The 27,272-nt window shown below is 38.7% G+C and overlaps 1 protein-coding gene across 9 annotated transcripts in view; it reads right to left on the bottom strand.

Annotated features, from left to right (window-relative positions):
- ERC2 (ELKS/RAB6-interacting/CAST family member 2) overlaps positions 1 to 27,272 on the bottom strand; it is a 916,980-nt gene that overhangs the window by 741,271 nt on the left and 148,437 nt on the right. For all 9 annotated transcript variants that reach the window (XR_006385123.1, XR_006385122.1, XM_044253352.1 and 6 more), the window contains one exon: positions 5,553 to 5,969. Coding sequence is in view for 7 of the 9 variants with exons in the window: in XM_044253352.1 (XP_044109287.1) it covers positions 5,553 to 5,969 (417 nt within the window). In the remaining 2 variants the exon portion in view is untranslated. The remainder of the gene's footprint in view (positions 1 to 5,552; positions 5,970 to 27,272) is intronic.

Raw genomic sequence — 27,272 nt, 5'->3', positions numbered from 1 at the left:
CACTCTCAAATATTTATGGAGCACCTGCAGGCAATATATGAGGCCTGGGAATATGGATGGAATGTACTAACCAGGTAAGAAACTTACTTTATTAAAAAGAAGCAGCAATTGTTAGGTTCTATAATATATTAGGAAATAACTCTTGCAAGAGAGAATTTGTAACGTTATATTAATGTGGTCACTCGTGTTTAGGAATATTTTCCGTGATAAGTTTTGTTGGTAGAAATAGGTTAAATCTGTAGAATCAGAATTAGAAATGCCTCCCTCAGCAAAATCATGGTTCAGCCAGCAGAACTGGAGACAAATTCATGTTACACAGAGAGAGGCCATTTGGTTTTGAGAAGGGGGAATTATGCTGGAGATTAAAAGTTTGGGCAAAGAGCTATAGTAGAGGCTTGAGCCATCGGTAAAAGGTTTATGAGCTCAAGAACTTCTAGGTCACCAACTCTGCCTTGGTGGATCTTGGTAAATAAATGAGGAGAGTAAGAATTCATGTTGCCGGGGCGCTTGGGTGGCTCAGTGGGTTAAAGCCTCTGCCTTCAGCTCAGGTCATGATCCCAGGGTTCTGGGATCGAGCCCCACGTCGGGCTCTCTGCTCCGCAGGGAACCTGCTTTCTCCCCTCTCTCTCTCTCTGCCTGCCTCTCTTCCTACTTGTGATTTCTCTCTGTCAAATAAATAAAATCTTTAAAAAAAAAAAAAAAAGAATTCATGTTGCCTTTCCCTCCTCCTCCCTGCCCCAACCATAGCATAGTGGGAACCCCAGTCCCAGTCTCCTGGGTTAATAGCAACTGAGGCCCCCAATGTCTTGATTGCTCTTCAGCCCTTGCTACCAAAGATGGGCAAGCTGCCCAAAGTTTTAGCATAGAAAATCAATAGTCATGTCAGCAGAACATATACCCTTCCCTTCAAACATCCTACAGTGCTGAGTCCAGAGACTCCTGACTCTCTTCTAAGGACCAGCCACGAAAATACTAAGGAGAGCGAATATAGGAGGATCTGGTATATAAACCCACCTTTTCTATAATGAAAACAATAGCATTTTAGGTACGTGATTACCAAAACCTTTACAGAGAACAATATGTTCTGTACAGAAAAAGCTAGAGAACAAGGTAAACTATTACCACATCCAATAATGTCTTATCAAATCAACCAGTATCCAAAAGCATCCCCCGACACTAGTGAGTAATGTTCTGTTGCAGCCAACACTTTGGCTCACATTAGCACATCCGCTATAGTTCTTGGGCAGTGGTTCTGGTCTTCCAAATAAGTTGAGATCATAGTCTTTTTGTTGCTGTTTCCTGCCAGGCAAAGAAGTGGTTTCGCCCTTAGCCTTTTCCAGACCACCGAAAGATAACAAAACACTAAAGCAACCCGACCCTCCCCATGTGCAACTCCTGCCAACTCAAAATCTCCTCAAACAATAGGCTAAACAAGACCAGTATTCCAGGAGATGGGGTTTATGAGGCCCAACACCTCTGCCTGAGAATGAATCATAAAACCACTAGCACTCTATTCTCCAACATTACGCCATCTAGCCCCAAACTGGGTTGAACCGTGCAAAATGAAAAAGAAATCAGGAACACACTGAATTTAAAACCTCAAGTACATTTTAAATCCTGTTTTAGATTCATTTAAATTAACAGAGGTCAGGCTACTTCTTTATTCAAGCTGGGCTATTCTTACTTCTTCAATATCAAAAGCAGTCAGCCACATTTTTCCACTAAAAGTTAAAAAAAAAAAAAAAAATACCCTGACAGAAGAACATTCTAAAACTCAGTAGAGAATACGGAAACAGCTTACAATAAACTTTGCCTTCTAGAATAACTAATGTAGGAAATTACCCAGTTATTTGGCCATGGGAAACAACTACTTATATATTTTTACATATTTTACAGGTCACAAGTTAAAAACACACTTTTTATTTCCTACACAGCTTTTTCCAAAGTGTTTTATGAAGAGCACCAGTGCAGCAAGACAAAAGCAAGTTAAATAAGCTTGAGAACCTTCCCCTTCCTGGGAATGACTGATACACACTTGCGTATTAAGGAGTCTGAGGAGTCCTACAGTAAACTCTGTGGAATCCAGCATTTTCCCAAGTTCGTTGGCCCTGTAGCCCTTTTTCTCTCATAGCACTTTATTAGCATCCCAAAAAATGGCTGTTCTGCAGAGCACATTTTGGGAAAGATTCCTCTAGAAAAGGGATTTCCTGAAATGATTTAATGGCTGAAAGTCTAGTCACCCCAATTCCAATACCAGTTTCACCACTGGGAGGCTGAACAAGCTTCTTAGTGTCACCTCTTCTTCAGTTTCCCCAGGTAAATGGGCCAAATAATAGCACCTACCTCCCAGGCCTGGGTCTTTCCACATGACTGGAACAGTCTTCTGAAAGCTTCACGTAGCCGGTTCCTTCTTATCATTCAGGTCCCAGTTCACAATATCACCCCCTCCAAAGAGGCCTTCCCTGACCACCCAATATCCAATTGGCCCCACCCAGGTCACTAGTTCTTCATCCTCTTCTTTTCTTCATGTTACTTCTCTGTTTAACTATGAAATTATGTTTCACCCCTACAGAATACAAGCGTGACGAAGTCAAACTTTATTAGCTATGATTGCTTTATCCCAAAGCAGATCCTCAGTAAGTGCTCACTGAATGGATGGACAACCAAATGCACCAGGTAGTTTTGAAAGTTAAATAAATATGAATCAATGAAAGTATTCTTTGAAGTATCTGACACATAAGCATCTATCCAGATGCTGTTATGAAAACTTCTAATGAATGGTGAGTGGTTAAGATACTCATAATTCTTGCATTATTTAACTTTCCTCTTCCTGCTGTATTGTGGGTAAACATTTCATGGCATTTATTCAGAGTCATGTTGGTAAATGGGCTTCAGGGATGGGGTGGCAGGGGCGTAGGCCCTGGGGGTAGCATTTGCTGATTTCCATGGTATAAATACTCCCACCATGACTAATTTCAAGTTATCAATGGTTTAAAAGCAGGCTCACAAAATTCCTGAAAATGTAACAAATGGCTCTCAGAAGATAGTACAATCCTTCTCTTGGGGAACATCCTTTCAGGCCTCCAAAGTCTTTTTGTTTAGTTAAGTTTAAAATAAGATTTTTTTTTTTTTTTTTTTAGAGAGACACCTTTTCCACATTCACCTTCTTGATAAGCCAAGAAAAAGGCAATCCACTGACTTTCATTTGATGCCCAAGGAAACTAGCTGAATATGTTGGGCTTCATTTTCTGTACCACTCTCTGTGAGCTCTCAGACTGATGGTTAAGGCTCCAAACATGATCTATTTCCAGGCCAGACCACTGTGAGGGCAAACTAATCTTGTAAAACACAAACTGAATTTTGTTTAGATTCATTTAAGTGGAGGCATCCACACAACAGAATCAAGGCACCATCTACTTAGTGCTACCAGTGAGCAGAATCTAACAATAGGAAAAGAGTGACTCTGCCCTGACCACAAGACCCCAACATGGAGTGAAGGTCAATGCTGCAGATGGAGGTTTCTCTGGCATCGCTGCCCTGCTATACACGCAACATGATCCCTTGGCACCCAAAATAAAGCAGCAGATTTTTTCAACTATGGTAATCTCCAGCCACAGTTCTAAGATAACACAACCAAAATTTCCAAATCCACAGCGGCTTTCCATGCAAGTGACTACTGCCAGTAGTTACTGTTTCTCTTCAGAAAACTCAATGTGAAGTCTATGGAGTGAGGCAGGAAGAGATTAGTCTCTGCTCCACTCTGTTGGTTATTTATTGCTGTGTAACAAATTACCCCCAATTCAGCAGCTTAAAACAACAAACATTTATTATCTCACAGATTCTGTGGGTCAGGAATCCAGGCACAGCTTAGCTGGGTCCTTTGCTTCAGTCTCTCACAAAGCTGCAGCCAAGGTATCAGCCCAGGGCCTGTCATATTATCTGAAGGTTGCACTGTGGAAGGATCCACTTCCAAGCACACTAAGTGGTTTTGGGCAGTTTTCAGTTCATTGTGGCTGTTTGAGTGAGGGTCTCAGTTCCTCACTGGGTGTTGACTGGAGGCTACTCTCAGTCCCTTACCACACGGGCCTCTCTCACATGAGCTTACTTCATCAAAGCAGGCAAGTTGAGAATAAAATAGAGTGTGCTAACAAGATGAAAAGAACAGTCTTATATAACCTAATCATGGAAGTCACACTGGCATCCCATTACCTTCACCGTATTTTGTTGTTTAGAATCAAGTCGCTAGGTTCAGCCTATACTCGAGGACATGGATTTACACAAGGGTACGGTTTCCAAGAAGTGTACATCATTAGGGGCCACCTTAGAAGCCTAAGATGACATTCAGCCTCTTGGAATATGGATGGGAAGACCCAGTCCCAGCAAAACATCTCTTTAAGCATCTCGATCCAAAACCAAGCCATGTGGCTTCCCAAACATGCTGTTAATGTCTCATGAAAATAAAACAAGGGAGAATAAGCATGGAGGACACTAAGTCTTAAGATACAAAAGTCCGTTCAAATTTTCTAAACAAATACAATCTATATCAGAGGAAACTCCTGGGAGCATCAAGCCCCATCATGGAAGCCATGTTTTCTGAACCACCAAAAAAATGACTCACAAGAACTGCCCATCTGAAAAGGTACATAATGCCAAGAAATCTAATTCTGAAAGCAAATATCTTTTAGAATGTTTATTTATTGCTACAGAAAACTTTTAAAATAAACTTAATGCCATTTTATTGCTTCCTATTTTCTGTGAGATCTGTGCCTCCCTCAACATTTTGCCTACAGGGTACTTTTGAGATCCACATCCACCATAGCGGCAAGGAACTGCTGTAAAAGTTTCAAACCTTGGCTATCACCCACATTTTTTTCTAAGCTCTATCCAACTATATATCCTCAGATATCTGAGCATCCCAATATTCAATAGTGGTGGCAGGCCAGAGAGCCTCTGAAGTACTTCAAATTATTTAATCCACTAAGTGCCAAAATGCATATTCAAGAAAGCTGGGACAGATCTTCCTAGCCAAAAGAAAATGCAGATGAAGATTATCTTAAACCTAAATGTTCAAAACGGGTCTGCACATTTTACCGTTCTTCCCAGAAATATCCATATACTTTACTTTCTGCAAATGCTGCCCCAATTCAGCTATAAAAATATTTAGGTTCATTGTTTTGCTAATCACCTATTTGTTTTGCTCCTATAGAGAGATGTATTTGATAAACATCTAAAACTTAGTACTGTACTTAAAAAACCCTGAAACTGGCCATCTGTGGGAAAGTAATTGTAAACCACCTTAGAGCTGGCATGTGCTGCACACACTTGGATCCTGAATATGTGTCAAATAACAATGGAACATATGTGTAGTGAGCAAAGAAAAAAATCTAATGCAAAATTCCAGTTTAAAGGTGATAAGCAGACAGGAAGATTATAAAACAGATGCCAGGAAATTTTGTTAAGGCTGCAGATATCTTCCAACCTGTGAAAATAACTTGGTAACATATTTTAACTTATAAAATTTGGGTTTGGGGCAATAGAGGGAATGTCCTTACCTCTCTAAGATGTATGTTTTCCTTCTCTTTCTGGTCTAAAATCACTTCTAAGTGACTGACTTGAGACTCAGCCTCTGCCATCCGTCGTGTTCGTTCATTGTCATCCTCGAGACTTTTAGAAGGCAACCCTTTACTTTGCAACATCTCGAGAAGCTTTTTAATCGACTCGTCTCGGGCATTGAGGGTCTGTTTCTGTGTTTCAATTCTCAACTCCATTTCCTCCAAGGTCTTCCTTAAAAGGAACAGTTCTTTAGCTTGTCTGTCATGTTCAGCTTGGAGCCGCCGGAAGTTCTCCTCAGTCAGCTCAATGGTGAAGTGCTCAGCTCCACGGTTGCCACTCTCTTGCTGCAGGAGGTGATTGAGGTCTCTCTGGGTCCGAAGCTCATCCTGAAGGGCTTGGATTGTCAACTGCAGGTGCTGTGATAAGAAAGATGGAGCAGGAGAGAAGAAAGAAGGGGGAAAAGTCAATGGAAATGCCAAGCGCTATTTGCTACTACCAGACTATGAAGATGGAATGTTAATTATGAGGTAGGTCCAGAGGGCCAGCCGTTAAGTGCTCCAGGGTGACTTCAGAAGCATGGGACAGCACATGGAGAGGGGGAAATTAATTCAGTGATGCTTTCTGAATGTCTCAGGAGAAGAGAAATGTACACATACACAGAAACAATATATTAGTGTCAGTCACAAGGGAAATTATACATCTACAGAGTTTTAATTGAGGAAGTGGAAAGGGTTAGAAGGGAAAGTCTCACAAACACACCTTCTTTAGGCCCGCAATGCTCCAGACTCAGTATTCCTTGTTTCCTAAGGTGTTCTTTATTCTACTATCCATACTTCCGATGATAAATGCATTTCCATTTAAAAAATGAAAATAATAGCATCCACTACAAGTAGACACAAACAAGGACTTTATTTTTTACAAATAAAGCTGTGAACAGGTTTAGTAAACAGGATTACTGCATCTGCAAGCAAAAGGGAATAAATGCAGACAGACAGACACAAACACACAAGGAGGTGAGGCTGTGCAGAGCAAAACAAACAAGCTGCAAAGAGTGGACAAACCTTGGTTCTTCTGGCATCCAGTAACTGAACAGCATGGGAAATGGGAAAAAAAAAAAAAATGAAGCAAAAATTCAACACAAAGAAAAGTCCAATGCAAGCAAAGGATATTTAACAGAAAGAATCAACATAAAATACCTTCACAGAAGAAAAAGAAAAAAGAAAAACAAATTCTTATTACAGCAAAGATCCATAAGCTACACAAAATCTATAGCACTGCTGTTTGATAAACATGATCAGAAGAAAAAAGAAGAAGAAGAAAGTGAGGTTAATTCCAGCTTTTGTTTTCTTAAATCTCACTGACCCAGGAACCCAAAGTCTTCAGTATACTACCAGGGAAGAAAGAACAACACTCCAGAAGTATCCACATATTATTCCAAGTCACCATTTCAGCCAAAATAAGAGTGAAAACACCAAAGAAACAAAACAGTTACCGGTTATGAGAAAAGAAACATTGCATGAGGACAGTTGGTGAATTCTGCAACACCTTCCCCGCAGGGTCAACCCTCAGGCTGGTCAGAACAGGCAGTCATAAGCTAGAAGGCATTTTTGTCCTCGGAACAAACCAGGGCACTTCCAAAACAGTTCATTCAATCACCAAACACACACTTCTGCCAGCAGACCAGACATAACACTAAGCAAGGGAATCAAAATGAACACAAGACATAGCTCCTGCCCCCAGGTACCTCACAGTACTGTAAGCCATAAATAATACTATGTCTACGTTACATAAATATTGGAGTGGCCCACATTTTGAAATCTTTCTGAATTCCTATAGCTGGCACCCAGAGGTGTTGAGGTCTTTCTGAGTCTGGTCTATGCCCAGAGATTAGCACTGAGTATTGCAATATCTTGATTAAACTATTTGTGGATCTATTTCATCTTCCATTTAAGAACATCCACTGAGACATTCCCAGAGCACAAAGAACAAGTACTCTCTTTCTCATCCATGTGCCACAGTGTCTCACAGGACAGTGACTGCAAGTGAGCAACTGGTATGTATTTAATGATGGTAATTATGAATTTTTTAAACAAAATTCACTCCTGTAAAGTGTAAAATTCAGTGGTTTTTAGTTGTGCAACCATCCACACAATACATTTTACAACATTTTCATCATTCCAAAAGAAGGTGCAGGATACAAAATTAATATAAAGAAATCTGTTGTGGGGTGCCTGGGTGGCTCAGTTGGTTAAGCATCTGATTTTGGCTCAAGTCATGATCTCGGAGTCTTGAGATCAAGTCCCACATCAGGCACTGTGCTGGAAGTGGAACCTACTTAAGATTCTCTCTCTCCTTCTCTCTCTTTTTCTCCCCCCACAACCCTCCTCACTCTCTCTTACTCTCTCCCTCCCAAAAAAGAAAGAAATCTGTTGCATTTCTTTAGACTAATAATGAAACAGAAGGAGAAATTAAGAAAACAATCTCATTTCACCGAGAATCAAATACCCCAGAATAAGTTTGACCAAGAAAGTAAAATCTCTCTACACTGAACACTCTAAGACACTGATGAAAGAAACTGAAGACAACACAAAGAAATAGAAAGATAGTCCATGCCCATGGATTGGAAGATTTAATATTGTTTGTTCATTTGTTTGTTTTAGAGAGGAAGAGAATCTTAAGCAGTTTCCACACCCAATGCGGAGCCAACACAAGGAAGGAACTCATAACCTTGAGATCACAACCTGAGCCAAAATCAAGAGTTGGACACTTCACTGACTAAACCACCCAGGTGCCCCAGAATAATTATTGTTAAAATGTCCTCTCCACCCAAAGCAATCTAGATTCAGTGCAACCCCTATCAAAACATCAACAGTACTTTTTTCTCAGAACGAGAACAAATTATTCTAAAATTCATGTGGAACCACAAAATACCCCAAAAAGCCAAAGCAATCTTGAAAAAGATGAACAAAATTAGAAGTATCACAATCCCAGATTTCAAGATATACTACAAAGCTATAGTAATCAAAACAGTATGGTACTGGGGCGCCTGGGTGGCTCAGTGGGTTAAGCCGCTGCCTTCAGCTCAGGTCATGATCTCAGGGTCCTGGGATCGAGTCCCACATCGGGCTCTCTGCTCGGCAGGGGGCCGGCTTCCCTTCCTCTCTATCTGCCTGCTTCTCTGCCTACTTGTGATCTCTGTCTGTCAAATAAATAAATAAAATCTTAAAAAAAAAAAAACAGTATGGTACTGGCACAAAAGTAGCCATATAGATCAACTGAATAAGATAAAGAGCTCAGAAATAAACCCATGCTTATATGGTCAACTAATCTATGACAAAGGAGGCAAGAATTTAAAATGGGGAAAAGACAGACTCTTCAATAAATGGTGTTGGGAAAATTGGGAAAAACTGGCACAAAAGTAGCCATATAGATCAACTGAATAAGATAGAGAGCTCAGAAATAAACCCATGCTTATATGGTCAACTAATCTATGACAAAGGAGGCAAGAATTTAAAATGGGGAAAAGACAGACTCTTCAATAAATGGTGTTGGGAAAAAACCTATATGCAGAAGAATGAAACTGAAGAACTTCCATACTGTTTCCCATAGTGGTTGCCCCAATTTACATTCCCACCAACAGAGTAGAAGGGTTCCCTTTTCTCCATATCCTCAGCAACACTTATTTTATTCGTCTTTCTGATAATAGCCAGTCTGACTGGAATGAGGCAGTATCTCAATGTGGTTTTGATTTGCATTTCCCTGACAATCAATGACTTTGAGCATCTTCTCAAGTGCTATTGACTGTCTATATGTCTTCCTTAGAAAAATGTTAATTCATGTCTTCTGCCTATTTTTTAAATCAAGTTGTTTGGGTTTTTTTGGCTAGTAATTTATATAAGTTATCTATATATTTTGATATTAACCCCCTATCAGATATATGATTTGCAAATATCTTCTCCCACAAAGTAGGTTGCCTTTTCATTTTGTTGCTGGAATCTTTTGCTGTGCAAAAGCTTTTTATTGTGATATAATCCCATTTGTTTATTTTAGCTTTTGTTGCCCGTGTCTAAGGAAACTGACTAAAAAAATACTGCTAAGACTGATGTCAAAGAGCTTATTGCCTGTTTTCTTCTAAGAGTTTTATGATTGTAGGCCTTACATTCAAGGCTTTAACCCACTTTGAATTTATTTCTTTATATGCTGTAAGATAGTGGTCTAGTATCACTCTGGCATGTAGCTGTCCAGTTTTCCCAACATCGTTCATTGAAGTGTTTGTCTCTTCCCCATTTTATATTCTTGCCTCCTTTGGAATAGATTAGCTGATCATACATGTGTGGGTTTATTTCTAGACTCCATTCTATTCTATTAATTTATGTGTCTGTTTCCATGTCAGTACCATATAGTTTTGATTACTATAGCTTTGCAATATAGTTTGAAATCAGGAAGTATGACCCCTCCAGCTTTGTTCTTTCTCAAGACTGTTTTGGCTATTTGGGGTCTCCTGTGGTTCCACACAAATTTTAGGATTCTTTGTTCTATTTCTGTGAAAAATGCAATTGGTATTGTGTTGGAGACTGCACTGAATCTGTAGATCGCTTTGGGTATGGACATTTGAACAATATTAATTTAACAATATTAATTCTTCCAATCCATGAGCATCTTTCCATTTGCTGGTGTCATCTGAAATATCCTTCATCAGTGTCTTACAGTTTTCAAACTACAGGACTTTCACCACCTTGATTAAATTTTATCCTAGGTATTTTATTATTTTTGATGCAATTATAAATGGAATTATTCTCTTAATTTCTCTTTCTGATAGATTATTAGTATATAGAAAAGCAACTGATTTCTGCATGTTAATTTTGTATCCTGCAACTTCACTGAATTAATTTATTAGTTCTAATAGGTTTTTCTCTTTTTCTATTTGTAATATCACATCATCTACAAATGATGACTGTTTTACCTACTCCTTACCAATTTGGATGCCTTTTATCTCTTTTTCTTACCTAATTACTATGGTAATTATATGTTAATATATGTTCTAATAATATGTTGAATAAAAGTAGCAAGAGTGGGCATTTTTGCATAGGCTTTGACAATTGTTTTCTTTCTTTTTTGCAGTGAAAGATTTGATTGCCAAAGACTTAAGATTTGATTGCCAAGACATTCACTTTAAAGAGGCATCCACTTCAATAATGGCTACCTTGAATAAACATATTATCAACCACAGGACTAGATAAGAGACAGACTGCCTGCCCCAACTGAGGCTCCTTTGTTTTAGAAATTTTGGTTGATTTCAATAACTGACCTTTTGAGCCACTTGTTTTTTCTCTTCCCACACTTTAAATCTCACCTCTTATGTTTTAAATTCACCAATAAAGAATGAGCCCACAAAACCCCCCATCCTTGACCCCAATAAAAGCAGAACCAGGCCCATGCACTCTCTATCCATGACCTCACTGTATGCCCCACCTCTGCTGCACAACTTCCAGGTTCTTTAAATGATAAACCTCTATTTTTTTTTTCAAAATTTCTTGATGGTTATTGCTGAAGGGCATCTTGCAATCATACTAAGAACCACAAGGGATAATCCAACCACAATACTGGTTATTGATAAACTGAGATCAGTTCAAAACAGATTTATGAGATGATCTAGGTTTACTTGGAAACAAACATGAATTGGGATGATCAGACTGGAAATCATCCTTTCTGAGAGTGACCAAAACTGATTGTTTTTCTTTTGTGGTTCACAAACTGGCCAAAAGGGAATTCCAAAGGAAAATTGCCAAAATGTTTTGAGCACAGACAGCAATATTGGAAGACAACTCTGTAAGCAGTCTGCCCCTTTGGATGGGCAAGTTGCCTATCACCCTGATCCTGTTTCCATACCGCAAAATGGGGATAATCATGTTTATCTCACAGAGTTCCTGCAAGGAATAACTAAGATAATACATCAAGGGCCAGGTTTGAGAGTGAAGGAAGAGAGGAAGTTTGGTAGAAAGGAAGGAAGAAGAAAAGAAAGTAGAAAAGAATGAGAGGGAAGGAAGAAGAAAGAAAGAAAGAAAGAAGAGAGAAATGGAGGAAAATTGATCCATTTATCCGTTCAATATATATTTACCTAGTATCTCCCTTAGACTCACAAAATTAGAAAGAAAAGAAAAGAAAGGAGGAAAGATCCATGTACATGGTCCATGTAGATAAGTAAACTGAGAGTAGCTTTACTATGTTATGAGGGCTGTAACAGAAGTCACAGACAGATGACTAGAAATTCAGAAAGGATGTCACCCAGCCTGGAGATATGTGGGAAAACATCCCAAAGAGCCACCACTGAGCTGCACCTTGAAGAGCAGTTGAGAACCAGCCCCATGAAGAATGATAGGAAGAGAAGAGAACGTATAAAAACCCAGAAGCAAAGACAGACCAAACCTATCAAGGAATAGTAATAGCAAAAACCTAATTAGAGCTTGCCCCATGCCACACAATGTTCTAAGCTTTGCTAATCCTCACAACCACCTTGTGAGGTAGCCACTGTTTAAGACCTCCATTTAATTGATGAGAAAATGGAGATGCAAAGTGGTTAAGTAACTTGCTCCAGGTCATCCAATTAGGGAAGCGGCACAACCAGATGTTCATCTAGGTAGTCTGATACCAACTCCCCTGCTCAAACCACTATACCATCTAGCCTCTGAACCGGCACAAATACTTCAGGATGTTGGAAGAAAAGGATGTAGGTAAGGGGGTAGAAGCTGTGAGAGGAGACAGGCAGGCAATTATGACAGTTACAGCAATTCCTAAAACTTAAAGTTAGCCATCTAGGCTGTTCCTCATTCAAAGGTTGTAACGACAGATGCTTCCAGGTTGTATATTTATTCATAAGCAAAATCTACTTTCTAGGTAGCCATTTTATTAGTAACTAAATGACTTTGGCATGACCAAAGACAATCTGATAATCAAACTAAAATTTAATTTTCAAATCTTTCTCAAGTTCATGTGTCATTTAGTTTTCATTCTTTTTTAAAATATTTAAAATTAAGCAGAGATCTGTTCCTAAAAAGGAATTACTGAGCTAAATGCATGTACCTTAAAGAGTCCTGATCATCTTTCTGTATCATATATAGGAGGATGGGGAGGGGATCTGAAGCAACCTCTCCCTCTGTCTCTCTCCTCCCTCACTATTCTACTTCTAAGAAATTCAAATCAATCAAGTTTCAAAATTCATTTACCAGATAGCCATTTCTAGTTAGATATTTAACAAAGGCAATTTCTATTTTAAAATATAAAACCACATGTAATAATCTATTGAAAAGAATATCCTCTCTTTGTCTCAGTTTCCTCATTTGTAAAAGGGGGAGGAGAGTAATAATTCCTAATATATAAGATTGTTGTGAAAATTAAATGAGTTAACACATACCTAGCTGTAGAATGTACCAAGTACAGAGTAATCACTTATATCAGTCAGGATAAGCTTGGATATGCTGCCTTGACAATAGCAACAAAAAATCATATTCTGAAAGACATAATCCACTTGACACACTGATGACATGGAATCAGAACTTGAAGATCTCAAAGAGACCTTAAAGGTTAGCCTGTTAACCTCATTTTACAAACAAGAAGATCAAATCACACAGGTTAAATGACAGACCCAAAAGAGCAATCACATTGTCAAAGCCAGAATTTCAGTTTCTGGGAGCATGAAATCTTGGTTTCTAGGATCCTGAACTCCAACCTTATATATATTACAGCAACCCTAAGAGTAGACCAAAAGGGGGTGGCTCTCTAATTTAATAGCTTAGGAAATGGCAATGGTATCTCCTACAGTGAGGCTGAAAGATGACCTAAATCATTTTACCGGGTCCCACCCAATAGTTTAATAGCATGGGACCTCCAAGAATAATTTACTGAGACTTCCTTTCTACATCTTTGAAATTAGACTGTTAGCTAATTAAAATTGGCTAATAGTATGCAAGCTCAATAAAAACTAGCTCTAAAAGATCCAGATAAAATACAAATGAAATCTCTAGCAAAGCCAAACACCTTCTCTAAGGGCCAAAAATTAAGAAAAAAATGCACAGTTTTCAATTCCGCCCTTCCCAGATTATTCAGTTCCTTCAGACTGAATCACCTTCCCCTTCTCAACCATGAAAGCACATTTCTTTTAAGGCTGTAACCCAAACCCTACTGGATCAATAATCAAGAACATTCATTTTAGTTTGTTACCTACATCAGATAGCTACCTACAGACCAGCAACCTGTAAGGCTGTATTCCAGGGCCATCTCTTCGGAAATTCCCAGTGATCATTATGGTCTCAGTTTCCCAAAGCTTCAACCTCTCCTTCTGTGACTTCCATTCTACTGCATCTGGAGAGAAAAGCCCTTCCAATGTCCACCTGCACTGGGATAAAACATAAGCAGGTGATCCAAACTCATACTGGGTCCCACTTAAACTGCTATCAACTTAGTACTTATGGCACATGTGCAACAGGTGGCAAAACTGTTAATTCCTTTTAAGTACAAAAATCAGTCTGTAAGTGGAAGGGCATTCAGAAAACTTTTTACAGCCTACTCTACACTCTTAATTCTGGGATAATTCTCCAGTTGTTCTCAAAGAATCAAAGCTCAAAAGGCAAACTCCCTTCTCCACAGCCTGCCACTGAGGACACCACAGAAAGAAGCAAAGCAGGTGTCACAATGTTATCCAGACTATCTTCATAGTCACTCTGCTAGGAGTACAACTAGTACAAATAGAACTGTATTTATCCTGATACCTGGCCTTCAACCCAGTTCATTTTAACCTTTTCCCCCAACACTTAACTGCAAACTTTGAAATCTGCCCTGGACAGTAAAGACTATCCCCATCTCCAGTCCACAAAAGGAAAACAAGTTTAGAATCATTGGTCTATCCTATTTAAAAAAAACAATAACAACAGGTAAACAAAATGGAAGCTTAAAAAGATTAGTCTGTCTAATTGATTCCAAGTCTCAGACAATAAAGGAGGTCACAATGACTTCTGTTTCTGGCATCATGAAAGGTTATGTCTTCTGATAAGCCCTCCTACTACAAAACAGCTAGACAAAAGCAAATAGATCTTTCAGAGCATTGCTCTGCTTACAAGAAAGTAAAGAATATCTCCAAGAAAGAGAAAGATTGAGAGAAAGAAAGTGAGCTTTTCAAGGGCACATTCTGGGCCAAATTTGCATTATACCCCCCAAATCTAGCACATAATAGGTATTCGATAAACAGTGAAATATGGACAGAAAGATGAGAGGACCAGAAGACCAGAAGGGAAATTGTCTCACCAGATGGTCGGCACAGGGGAACACTGTGAGAGTGAATATGTTTCCATTCCTCTTTGCTTTGCTGTACTTAGACTAGGGGTGGGAGAGTGTGGGGCAGGCAGGGAGGGAAGGGGTGTCCTTGACCTCAGATTACTCTGTCTTGCTCTCTCCTCCAAAACTCAAAATGACTCACGTCCACCAACTCACTCATCTGACAAGACTGCTTTGATGCTGCCAGCACTATGTCCACTTCACAAGAGGATAAATTGGACTGGCTTAAGAGATTTGACTACAATCACATTGTTAGCAGATATGGGCCAGTGTCTAAAACTGAGGTTTCCTCCAGCCAATTCTAAAGTCAGCCCTGCTATAAAAAATACAGAGAACTTCATTATGCACAACTCTCATAAGCTCCCATAGTCACTTAATCTTGGGAAAAAAAGTAGATAATAAAAATATAAGAAACTAAGCCATACTTGAGTTTATATGGAAAAGGGGGTAAAATATACTTTGCCTTAGCCAACATTCAGAAGAATGACTTCCAATAGCTACTGGAGTCAGAATCTAATCCAGATTTCTGAATGTCTAAAACACAAAAAGGTAAATAGAATGAAAATATAATTATATATGTATGATGTGCATGGAACACACAATTATTTAAATAGGGACTAGCCAGATGTTTAGAATCTACTGTGTCTTATCCCCAAACATGGAAAATATGAGTTCCTGGCAAATTTGAAAAAATTTGTGACCTTAAGCTCTTTTCCACACTATGGGGAAAAAAAAAAAGATAAAGTTTTGTACTATAAAGCAGCTTAGGGTTTCATTGCTATGAAAACCATCTCTGAGCTATATAAAAATATGAATTGGCTTATATCCAAAAGTCTTGAACTTTTTTTAATAAATCCATACTCCTTCTCAAGCAAGGGCTTAACATAACTCTTTCAAAGAAAACAGAATCTCTTTGCAGACAACTTGGCCTGCTCTGCTTCTCCTGTGACTTTATTTCCCTATTTATCATTTTTTAGTTTGTCTCTAATCAAATTTTAAGGGCAGGTTCTCTGATCCCTGTTTCCATAATCCCATGTGCAGGATGTACAGCACTCCTCATGGCTTCAAACCTTGCATAGACTGTGTCATGTGTGTGAAAAGACAAACAGCAGATGCTGGCTAAAAACATGTGGCCCCAGTGGGCTGTGGAAGGGTTGCTGTACTTAAGAAAAGTATAAAAAGATTAATATTTAGACACATGGTCCTAGGCTTTCTCCTTTAGGATAGATGGAATAAGCATATACAGCTAATTGAGAATATTGATAGGCAATTTTAAAAAATCACCAAAGCGTGAGGATCCTGAAATCCTCAGACACATCAGTGATAACTGCAGAATCCACTTTGGTCAGTAACATGACATTTTGCCAAATTCATAACACTAGTGTGATAAAGACCCATTGGCATTTGCTTTTGTAAGCAAGGAGTTCTGGTTCTCACACAGAACAATACTATAGGGTGGCACAGTATTGGAATATCGTACCAAGTTAAAAGTTAAGGACTTAGCTTTGCTAAGTAGCTTTGCTACTAACCAATTATATGATCTGGGGGAAATCAGTAAATTTGTCTGGACTTCCAAGAATAGTGGTGATGAGCTGGGTTTTGAATCCTGATCTACCTATTATAGCCTATGTCACCTTGGACAAATTACTAAAGTACTTAAAGCACTGAACTATTCATCCATAAACAGGAAATAATAATTGTCACTAAGGTACAGGGTTCACACAAAGACCACATGAGATGTTCCTCACATAGGTGAATAGGTTCCCATAAAGCATAAAGCACTGGTCCTGGCACATAATGAACATTCAGTAAATGTTCCCTATGATTACTATTGACATAGTGGTGGTGGCTAGAGGCCCAGAATTAAAATTTCTCTCCTTCCTCCCATTTGGGCAGGGAAAAGAAATGAGTATAATGAACATAAATTTTTGATCATCAAATAAATGCAACAGTGGGAAACAAAATGCTAAGCACTTCGGCATTTTTTAAATAAGGGAAACAGGAAACATTTGTTTTAAGACCAACTTAAAGATGGCTAAAATTGATTTCCCATTAACTGGTCTATAAATAACTCTACAAGGGGCTCTCAGGAATAACAACATTTCTGTTTTGAAAGTCAGGGTTTTTTCCCTACTGGTAGCCAGTAATACATAAGCAACTATAGGATAGTGGCATGCCCTGCTGTTGACACCATTCAACTTGTTATAGGATGAATGAATGGATTAATTAATTAATTTAAAAAGCAACTTTAACAAATATTGATATTTTTAAATATGTCTACAGAAGCAACCCAAAATAGGTAATCATGGAAACGATAGTTAAAATTGGAGCTTTTCTATTATTAATTACCACACACAATGAGAGGACAGCTCATTCATTTTAAGCAAATCTTTAGTGTAAAGGACATTTTAGAATCTTGATTACAATTTCCTTCTCTGTCCACAACGTGTTTATTTAGCAAAACTGCTAACCATCTTAATCTTTTTAAGACAGGTAAGAGGTTTTACCTAAATTATTAACACCTCAAATGGCTGAGTGGCATGCACTGAACTATTAATTTTTCCCTACTCTGAAGCCACATGGTTCCCTCAGCCAAACTGTAGTCCTTTTTATTCAAACTTTTCACAATAAGAAATTTTTCCTAAATATTTTACTCTCCTGTTTCTCTTTGCTTCTTGTGTCACTCCTGGGAAGGGAGATAACTGACCTCCACAAAATTCAGAAAGTGGTCCCTGGACTAGCAGTATTAGCATCTTATAAGAAAGGTTGGATCTCAGGCCCCACCTGAGCCCTGCAGTATCAGAATCTGCAATTTCAGCAACACTGCCAGCTAATATGAGGCACATAAAGGTTTGAGAAGCACTTCTCTAGACTTAAAAAAAAAAAAAAAAAAAAAAAACGAAGAAGAAGAAGTTTCAGTCTTACTACTGTTTTAAGAAATAATTATTTGGAAATAGAAAGGTGGGGAAGGAAAACATCATGAAAAGAGTATTGTGGTATAGTCCTCAGAAGTACATTGAAAACTTAGTTTGTGTGAGTCATAAAATCTCAGTAAACTATGAGTAGTGCTCCTCAATATAAGACACTACTAGGCTTTACAATCAACTGTTATATTCATTTTCAGTCTTTTTTTAAAATATGTTACTTATTTATTTGACAGAGATAGAGACAGTGAGAGAGAATACAAGCAGGGGAAGGGGGAGAGAGAGAAGCAGGCTTCCTGCTGAGCCTGGGGCTTGATCCTAGGATACCAGGATCATGACCTGAGCCGAAGGCACACGCTTAACAACTGAGCCACCCAGGCACCCCTCGTTTTCAGTCTTAAATAGCATTTCCGTATGCATGTCTGTGCTCTTGGTGAAATTTTAAATGACTGGGAAAAAAACCATGAGGAGTGTGAAATGAATCTTTTTTTTTTTTTAAAGGTTTTATTTATTTATTTGACAGAGATCACAAGTAGGCAGAGAGGCAGGCAGAAAGAGAGGAGGAAGCAGGCTCCCTGCCGGGCTCAATCCAGGACCCCGGGATCATGACCTGAGCTGAAGGCAGAGGCTTTAACCCACTGAGCCACCCAGGCGCCCCTCATTTTCAGTCTTAAATAGCATTTCCATATGCCTGTCTGCGCTCTTGGTGAAATTTTAAAAGACTGGGAAAACCATGAGTCTAAGATGAATCTTCTTTTTCATATTATAACTTGAACAATATAGGGAACTTGTACACTATAGAGAAAATGTTAATATATTGCTTCCTAAGTATCCTAATCACTCAAATTCTTTAAGTGTTTCCATTTTATCAGTGCACTAGAATCAAGAGTCTGAACCTTCATTTCTTTCTCTGGTGTGAAGCTGAGATACCTACAGGATCCAGACAATGTCTATGGTCTTTAATATTCTACATGTAATATAAATATATATGCAAAAATGTGTGTGTATATGTATATACATATATATATGTATATATAGAGAGAGAGATAAAGAATGAATGAATGAATATTCCATAATCCACACACAAAAAAATGGCCAACATAATATAGGAAAGTAGTATGACTAGACAAGGAAAAAAAAAAAACTAGGGAATACATCATAATGATCATTGCTAAGGAGAGTGGGATGGGGAATTACTGCTAAAGAATATGAGGTTTCTTTAAGAGGTGATGAAAGTGTTTTAAATGTATATACTAAAAATCACTGAATTGTACACTCTTAAAGGGTAAATTCTATGACACATGAGTTACACATCCATCAAATATTAAAAATGATAGGAGGTGGGAGCATTAAGATGCCTTTCTTGGGGCACCTGAATGGCTCAGTCGGTTAAGCTTCTGCCTCTTGATTTCGGCTCGGGTCATGATCTCTGGGTCATGGGATCAAGTCCCGTGTCAGGCTCCACACTCAGTGAAGAGTTGCCTTGGAATTCTCTCCCCCTCTCCCACCCCCTCTGCTGCTTCCCCCACTCGTGTTCACTTGTCCTCTCTCTCTCTAAAAAAATACATAAATCTTTTTTTAAAAATCTCGCTTAAAAGACGCCTTTCTTTGTATTTCCCATTTTCATTTACCAAATATTTTTTCCAAGAATAATTTTTGAATTCCTACTACTATGTTTATGTCTCCCAAAAATGCATATGTTGAAACCTAGTCCCCACTGTGATGATATTTGAAGGTGTTACCTTTAAGAGGTGATTAAGTCATAAAAGTAGAGACTTTGGGAATGGGAATGATGCCCTTATAAAACAAGCCCCAGAGAACTGCTTTGCCCCTTCCACCATGAGGACACAGTGAGAAAACAGTTCTCTGTGAACTAGGAAGTAGGCCTTCATTAGACACCAAATCTGCCAGCACCCTGATCTTGGACTCCAGACTCCAGAACTGTGAGAAATAGATGTTGGTTGTTTATAAGCCATACAGGCTATGATTTTTTTTTAATAGCAGCCTTAATGGACAAAGACACAGGCCTCATCACTTCTAGGCTAGTTAATATTCTTTGAATTGCAAGCAACAGAAATTGACTTGACCTGTCATAAGCCAAAAAAAAAAAGGACTGCATGAGAAGATATCAGGGTATCTCCCTGCATCACAACAGCAATTATAAAAACAAAACCCAGAAAAAAAAAAGGGAGCAGGACACAGCAGGAAACTTTGTGAAAAGTTTGCAACTCAACCTCAACAACTCCCTGATTAAAACTGTAAATATCCAAGAGCCAGGTATCCACCATGAATCAATCAGTTGTGGCAGCTAACCCTGCCCACCAGGAGCTACTCCAAGGGAAATTTTCTTTAAAGGTAAGTAGAGATCCCAAGAAGAATTTACCACAATTGCTGTTATAATTAAAGATCTGAAAAGAAGCAACATATGAAAAATATAGAAGTGCTATAGTTATGTTTATTCAGGGTAAGGGATTCCAAAAGAGCAATATATACAAGACGTGGGTGAACTTCATGGTACAGACATAACCATGTAAGTTCTAAGTTTCTTTTTTTTTTTTTAATAAATAAATCAAAGAATTTTTTTATTTTATTTATTTTTTTAAAAAGATTTTATTTATTAATTTGACAGAGAGAAATCACAAGTAGACAGAGAGGCAGGCAGAGAGAGAGAGAGGGAAGCAGGCTCCCTGCCGAGCAGAGAGCCCCATGCGGGACTCGATCCCAGGACCCTGAGATCATGACCTGAGCAGAAGGCAGCGGCTTAACCCACTAAGCCACCCAGGCGCCCCAGTTCTAAGTTTCTAATAGCCAGCAATGAACATTGGGAAACTTAAAGAGTATTAGAGATTAACAAGACTTTGGAAATACAAAAATAATTAATTTGACAATGAAAGTCCTAAACATTTTATTGAGAATAATATCTCCAATTGAAAACCCTCTATTTGATGTCAGAGGCCTTGAGCTGATCTCCAACTCTGTCTGATCACACACTAACTGCAGGGTCCCACAGCCTTGGGAGGGCTGTATGACACTAACAGGTTACTTCTGTTTTCTAGGTCTCAGTTTCCAGCTTTTTAAAAGCTGCTAAGAATACAAACATCTTACAAAACCATGGTAAGGTTAAACAGATAATGCATATCAGATATTTAGCAAGTCCCATTTTAGCCCACAGGAAGTCATCATTTTTAAAAGCTACTGTTATGAATATACAAACCCAGACTGCAAATCCTCCCCAAATGCCTGGAAAGAAATAAAAGTAGAGTAGGGGGAAAAAATGTAAAATTATGTTTGCCTGCATAATATACAGAAAAATCCTTTCACCCAGAGGAACTTTCTGGCTTGGCCACTTTGTATTCTAACCTTTTAACAGCAAATAAAATACTTTGAAAGAACCACCCAAGATTTTCTACAAGCTCGCATATGCATTTTAAAGACACAGCAAATATTGAACAGCAGAAATCGCTGAACACTGGTGATGAAAGGGATCAGAAAGATAATTATCTTTGCTACTTTTTACAGGAGGATAAAGTGAGGCCCAAAGAGGGGGCCTCTTGTCACTTGAAGCCACAGCGGAGATGGCAGCACTGCCAGTTGTGAAGCCCAGACACCAAACTCTCAGCACACTGCTGTGTCCTGGTCTTTCCCTGCTAATCCTATGCACCAGTTTTATTTGGTCACTGAACTGCAAAAGGATTCTGTTACCACATAATTAGTGTCAGGGTATGTGCAACAGCTGCCACGAGCCAGATTTCCACACTGGAGTCAAACATCTTTGGCCCAGACGCATCTCTTCCACCACACACCACCGATGGTACAGCTGCTGTAACCACAGTCCATACCCCAGCGGCTCCAATACTTCGGGAGTTGGAACAAATGATTAATTCCAACGAGGATGAAGTAACTCTTCTCTCTGAAAGGACTTCTTAAAGAACACCTTTAGCAAATTTTGAAAGATTTACCATTCTTCAACCTGAGAGCTTAAAGACTTTGAAAAGGGTTTAGAGGAATTTTTTCCCCAAAAATGTATGTGGGATAAATGTTAAGAATGGAGGGGGCCACTCAGAAACCTGGAAAAGATAATGATAAGTCACAGGAGATCCATGCTATCGTTGGGCAAGCCAAAGTAAAAACCAGAAAGAAGGAATAGTTCTTTTGCAGATACCATCATTGGAAGAACATGTTATACGGCTGAGAAATAAGATCCCTTGATACCAACCCGCAATAATATCAATTTGAGATTATTTTTATTTTATCTGGATAATTTTGGATGTATTATTAAGAATAAGAGTTTTCCTTAGCAAAGACTCAGAAACCCACATACACATTCATGAGCATACAGATACATTTCATATGCTTTAAGATTCTTTCTCAAATCCTTAAACCAGTGAAAGAGAATAGGGTTTTCTCCAAAAGAACAGTAAAAAGTATTTTTAAACAAGGACTGCAAAGTGCTTTTTTCATCCCTGGATATTTATTTTGTTTTATAATTCATTTGAGACTTTTAAAGTCAGGAAGGGGGAAAAAAATGGCTTTCAAATTTGAGTCTGGAACAGAGCTAACCTATCAAGTCCAACAGGGATATAAAGAAAGTATCTAACAGCACAGACATTGCTGGTGCCCGGAACAAAAGCATTATTGAATGGAAGAAGAATTTAAATTGAAGCAAACCCTAAGATACCTTAGTAACTCTAGGTCTTACTGTCATTTTTCCTAATAAGATGAACTATTAGTCCTGGTTTACATAAATTTCAAAATACCAGGGCCCTCAGCAAGCTACAGGGAAGCCAACGGCCCTCTTGAGTCCATACATCTGTAACACTATTTAAAACATGATTGTCCCTCTCACCATCATCTGGGTCCTTAACTGTGAACCATACAAAACCAATGGAGACTGGGCCCCACAAAATGAGTGGAGTCTCTTGTTGTATCTTTGAAGGTTTTCTTTCTTTAGTTTAAGAATTCAAAGGGAAGGGGCACCTGGGTGGCTCAGTCAATTAAGCATCTGCCTTCAGCTCAGATCGTGATCCCAGGGTCCTGGGATCGAGCCCCGCATCGGGCTCCCTATTCCGCAGACAGCCTGCTTCTCCCTCTCCCTCTGCCTGTCCGTCTGCCTACTTATGTTCTCTATCTCCCTGTCAAATCAATAAATAAAATCTTTAAAACTTTTTTTAATTAAAAAAAAGAATTCAAAGGTAAATAAGAGTGGAAAGAATTACAAACAGGCTTTATGGTTTTATAAAGGAGGAAAAAATAAACCTAGGAATAGTTTAGAGTTTACAGTCTGTGAAGAGCCTCCTCCACCATTTATTCCTTTAAATAAACTTTTCAATCACCTTTTAAAGGGACAAAGAAAACTCTGTTATTATAGGAATTGCTGAAATTCAGGATGGGAGACTAGTTTAAGAGCTGAATCCTAGGGTGCCTGGGTGGCTCAGTTGCTTAAGCGACTGCCTTTGGCTCAGGTCACGATCCTGGAGTCCCAGGATCAAGTCCCACATCAGGCTCAGCAGGGAATCTCCTTCTCCCTCTGACCCTGGCCCCTCTCATGATCTCTCTCTCTCTTAAATAAATAAATAAAATATTTTAAAAAAAAGAAAAAAGAGCTGAGTCCTATACTCAAGCAAGAATTGGTCATACCACCGTTTGTCTATACTGTTTAACCCCTGGCAAATTATTTGCCCTCAATTTCTTCCACTGTAAAATGAGGATGAACCAATTATAAGTAAACACATTTAGGAATATATAAAAATATACTTATAAATAGACACATAGCTTATTATAATCTATGAATTCAATAAACAACTTCTCTTAATGTTATAATTAGTATTAATAAAAGCACATTATGCTGGCATATATCTTTAAAGGTTATTTAGCAACTCATTCAATGAACTCTAGGCCAGATAACATTTGCTTACTTCCTCAGAAAGAAGGCTTTTTCCTTTTTTTGAAAGAAGTTTTATTAAGGATATGACTCAATCTCCCATCAAACCCCCTATCATACAACCATTATGCTACAAAGAATTCTTTCATTTGAGGTCACTCAGAGAGTTTGAAAGTATAAACTAGTCATTCATTTCTGCCATAGCGCTCCCAGGCAACATTCACTCAGCTCATCACATGCTAAGCACTTTGATAAAGCATCAAGGATATAATGTCAGAAAAAGCATGAGACATTGTCCTTGGCCTTGGGATGCTCTTAGTTAAGAGAAAGTGACAAATGTGAAGCCCAATAATCACAACAGAAAGGAATGTGAACATAAGGAAGCATGTACAATGTGCTGAGGCAGCAGAGAGGAAGGAGGCATCAGTCTGGTCTGTGCACAAGCAACACTCCACAGAGGATGCATGCTTTGAGAGGGGGCCTAGAACAAAGAATTTCCTAAAGGCAAAAGGGAAGGTATTCCAGGCAAGATAAAGGGAATGGCCAAAGGCACAGAAGTGTGAGAAAATCATGACATCATAGGTGGGAAAATAATATAGAGCTTAGGGGTGCCTGGGTGGCTCAGTGGTTTAAAGCCACTGCCTTCGGCTCAAGTCATGATCCAAGAGCCCTGGGATCCAGCCCCACATCTGGCTTCTGCTCAGCAGGGAGCCTGCTTCCCACCCCCACTCTGTCTACCTCTCTGCCTACTTGTGATCTGTCTGTCAAAAAAATAAATGAAATCTTAAAAAAAAAAAAAGAATTCCCTGTTTAAAAAAAGAAGAAGAAAAGAATAGAGACCTTAGCCAAAGGAATAGAAGCCTGAAAAAATCATGACATGTTGGGTGGGAAAAGAATATGAAGCTTAAGAGCCAAATGTAAGATCAAGAGTGGCAGGAGACAGCTACAAAGGTGGTAATGCTCATCACAAAAGGACCCAAATGCCATAGAAAGGATGTGAACTTCATTAAGCAGAGAGTGATATAAATGGAGTGTTTGGTACTGTACGTTCCAAACTGGACTTATGAATACATTCTGAGAGGTCTTCAAGTTTTATAAACATTTGAAATTTCTTTTTAAAATTTTAATGATAATTAAAAATAAAATTATCTGGAAATTAAGATACAACTTTTATTTGTACTAATAATTTATAGTTCATTAATTTTTTCAAAAAATATCTACTGGATATCTACTATATGCTAGGTACAATCCTAAGCATTGGGGATATACCAATGAGCAAAAGAGAGTACCTGACCTTGACGAACTTAGAATCTCATAAGGGGAGACAATCAATAAACAAAAGTATAGCATATCAGGAAACAGTGCTACACAGATTAATAAAACATAAACATGGTGAGATGGTGTTAATTTTATACAGGGCAGACCAAACTAAGGTTTGGTAGAAGAATAAAGAAAGGGGAGGGCGCTTGGGTGGTTCAGTCGGTTAAGCCTTTGCCTTCGGCTCAGGTCATGATCTCAAGGTCCTGGGATGGAGGCCCACATCAGACTCTCTGCTCAGCAGGGAGCCTGTTTCCCCCTCCCCCTCTGCCTGCCTCTCTGCCTACTTGTGATCTCTCCCTCTCTCTATCAAATAAATAAATAAAATCTTTAAAAAAAAATAGAGAAAGGGTATTTTAGAACTGGAAGATAGCATGAAAGGCCAGGCAATTAGAGGCAGAGAAACAAAACAAATGAGAAAGGTATTAGAATAATCCAAGGGACATAAAGGACTGTGAGGGCCCAGAATGTAATCTGCACTTTGTTTTCTAGCAATATGGAAAAAGAGAACTATAATCACCTGGAAATGTTGAGAAAATACAACAATATCACTTTATATGCATAGATAAACATGCATGAAAATAAGAAAGATTCTCAAGGGCCAAAAACAAAAAGGAAAACTAAAAATCAGATAGGTGAGAAGAGCTGAGGGTTTGGCTATCAAGATACCAGATGGGGGCGGAAGGACATATAGCTAAGGTTAATAGCCTTGGAAGTGGGTCAGAACAGGCTCTAAGCAAGTTAGAGCTAGACCTTTCCATAAAACCAAATCAGTGAAATGGTAGACACAAAAAGATGATAGCCTGAACTCTGGGCTCAGGATAAGATAAAACTAGTTTCTCCAAGGATCTACTTTCATGTGAATTTGGGATTTATTGTATAGTGCCTAAAGGTCTGAGAACATCCAAAAAGAGAAATGAAATTATATATAAAAATGATCCCAAAAATGCCAATGATACCTGGCAAAAACAAGCACAAAAGTGCTCCAAAGAAGTCTCCCAACCCAGACCACGTGGTATGCCAGAAATCAAATGATATTCAATCAGAGAATGTAAAAAAAATCTCTAAAAATCATTAAGGGGTACAAAATGGATAAGTAAAATTAAACTCATGCCTAAGTATAGCAAAGTAAAACTACAAAATGCTAAATGCAAAGAGAGGATTTTAAAAGCAACCAGAGAAAAGGAACAGATTCACTACAAAAGAACAACGTACAATGACAATGGACTTCTCAAGGAATCAACAGTATTATTTCAACAACAATAGCTTGAAAGTGCTAAAAGAAAGTATCTGTCAACCTCAGAATTTTATTCCCAGTTAATCTGCCATTCAAGACAGCGGAAACTATACCTGGAGCTACACTTTAGCCCTCTTGATATGAAGAAGCTCAAGCTACCCTATTTGAAGACAACAGACCATGAGAAGAGAGACCCATCCAAAACCCAACACCAACCATCCCTAGAAGAGATTAGCAGAAGAACAGCCCAGCTGAACCTAGCCAAGGCCAGACAAAACTAATGATTCAGAATAAGGAGCAAATAAAAAGTTGGATTAAGTCACCAAGTTTTGAGCTGATATATTACACTACAATAGAGAGTTGATACATAAGATGGCTTAAACAATGCTGTGTAATAGAAAATGAGCAATAAATATTCAGTAAATGACCCATCCCTACCCCACCAGAAAAAACAATACCTAAGGGCAGCCAGTGCCAATGTAGCAAGAGTCACAACCTTCTTCACTTGCAGAAGTTAGAACCATTGTGGAAACATGTTTTGAATCAGAGAATCCTGAAATATCGAAGCTCAAATGTCACAACCACTGTGAAACATTCCCAAGATTCTGCTGAGGGAAATACCCACTTCTTCTTGCTTGCTTCTATGGAACACTGAGGATCGCCCTGATATGGCACCTATGTCAGTGTATTTTAAGGATCTCCTATCCTCAGTAGCACCTTGTCCCAGGCACAGCTAAGCAGTTCACCTCTTACTCGTGGTGATTCATTCATCCCAGTTTCTGCCCCTAAACATAACTACACTGGATGCAGCATGCTGAGCTATTTTAATCCTGGAGAAAGAGGTCAGAACACAGAGATAGGATTAAAGGATGACTAAGGAAGCAGCTCTAGAGTAGTGATGACAGTGGGAGCTGGCTATAACTTTATCATGACTCACTCTACCCTGGTGGGGAGAAATGCCAAGCACAGTCTCAAGTCTCAAGAGCCAATAGCCTACAACATAGTCAAGCTGCTTCAAAATGAGCATCTGTCT

The sequence above is a fragment of the Neovison vison genome, chromosome 6 (assembly GCF_020171115.1).
Source record: "Neovison vison isolate M4711 chromosome 6, ASM_NN_V1, whole genome shotgun sequence".
Taxonomy (NCBI): Eukaryota; Metazoa; Chordata; class Mammalia; order Carnivora; family Mustelidae; genus Neogale; species Neogale vison.
Note: the sequence above shows the minus strand (reverse complement) of the source record. Positions and strands in the feature narration are given on the sequence as shown.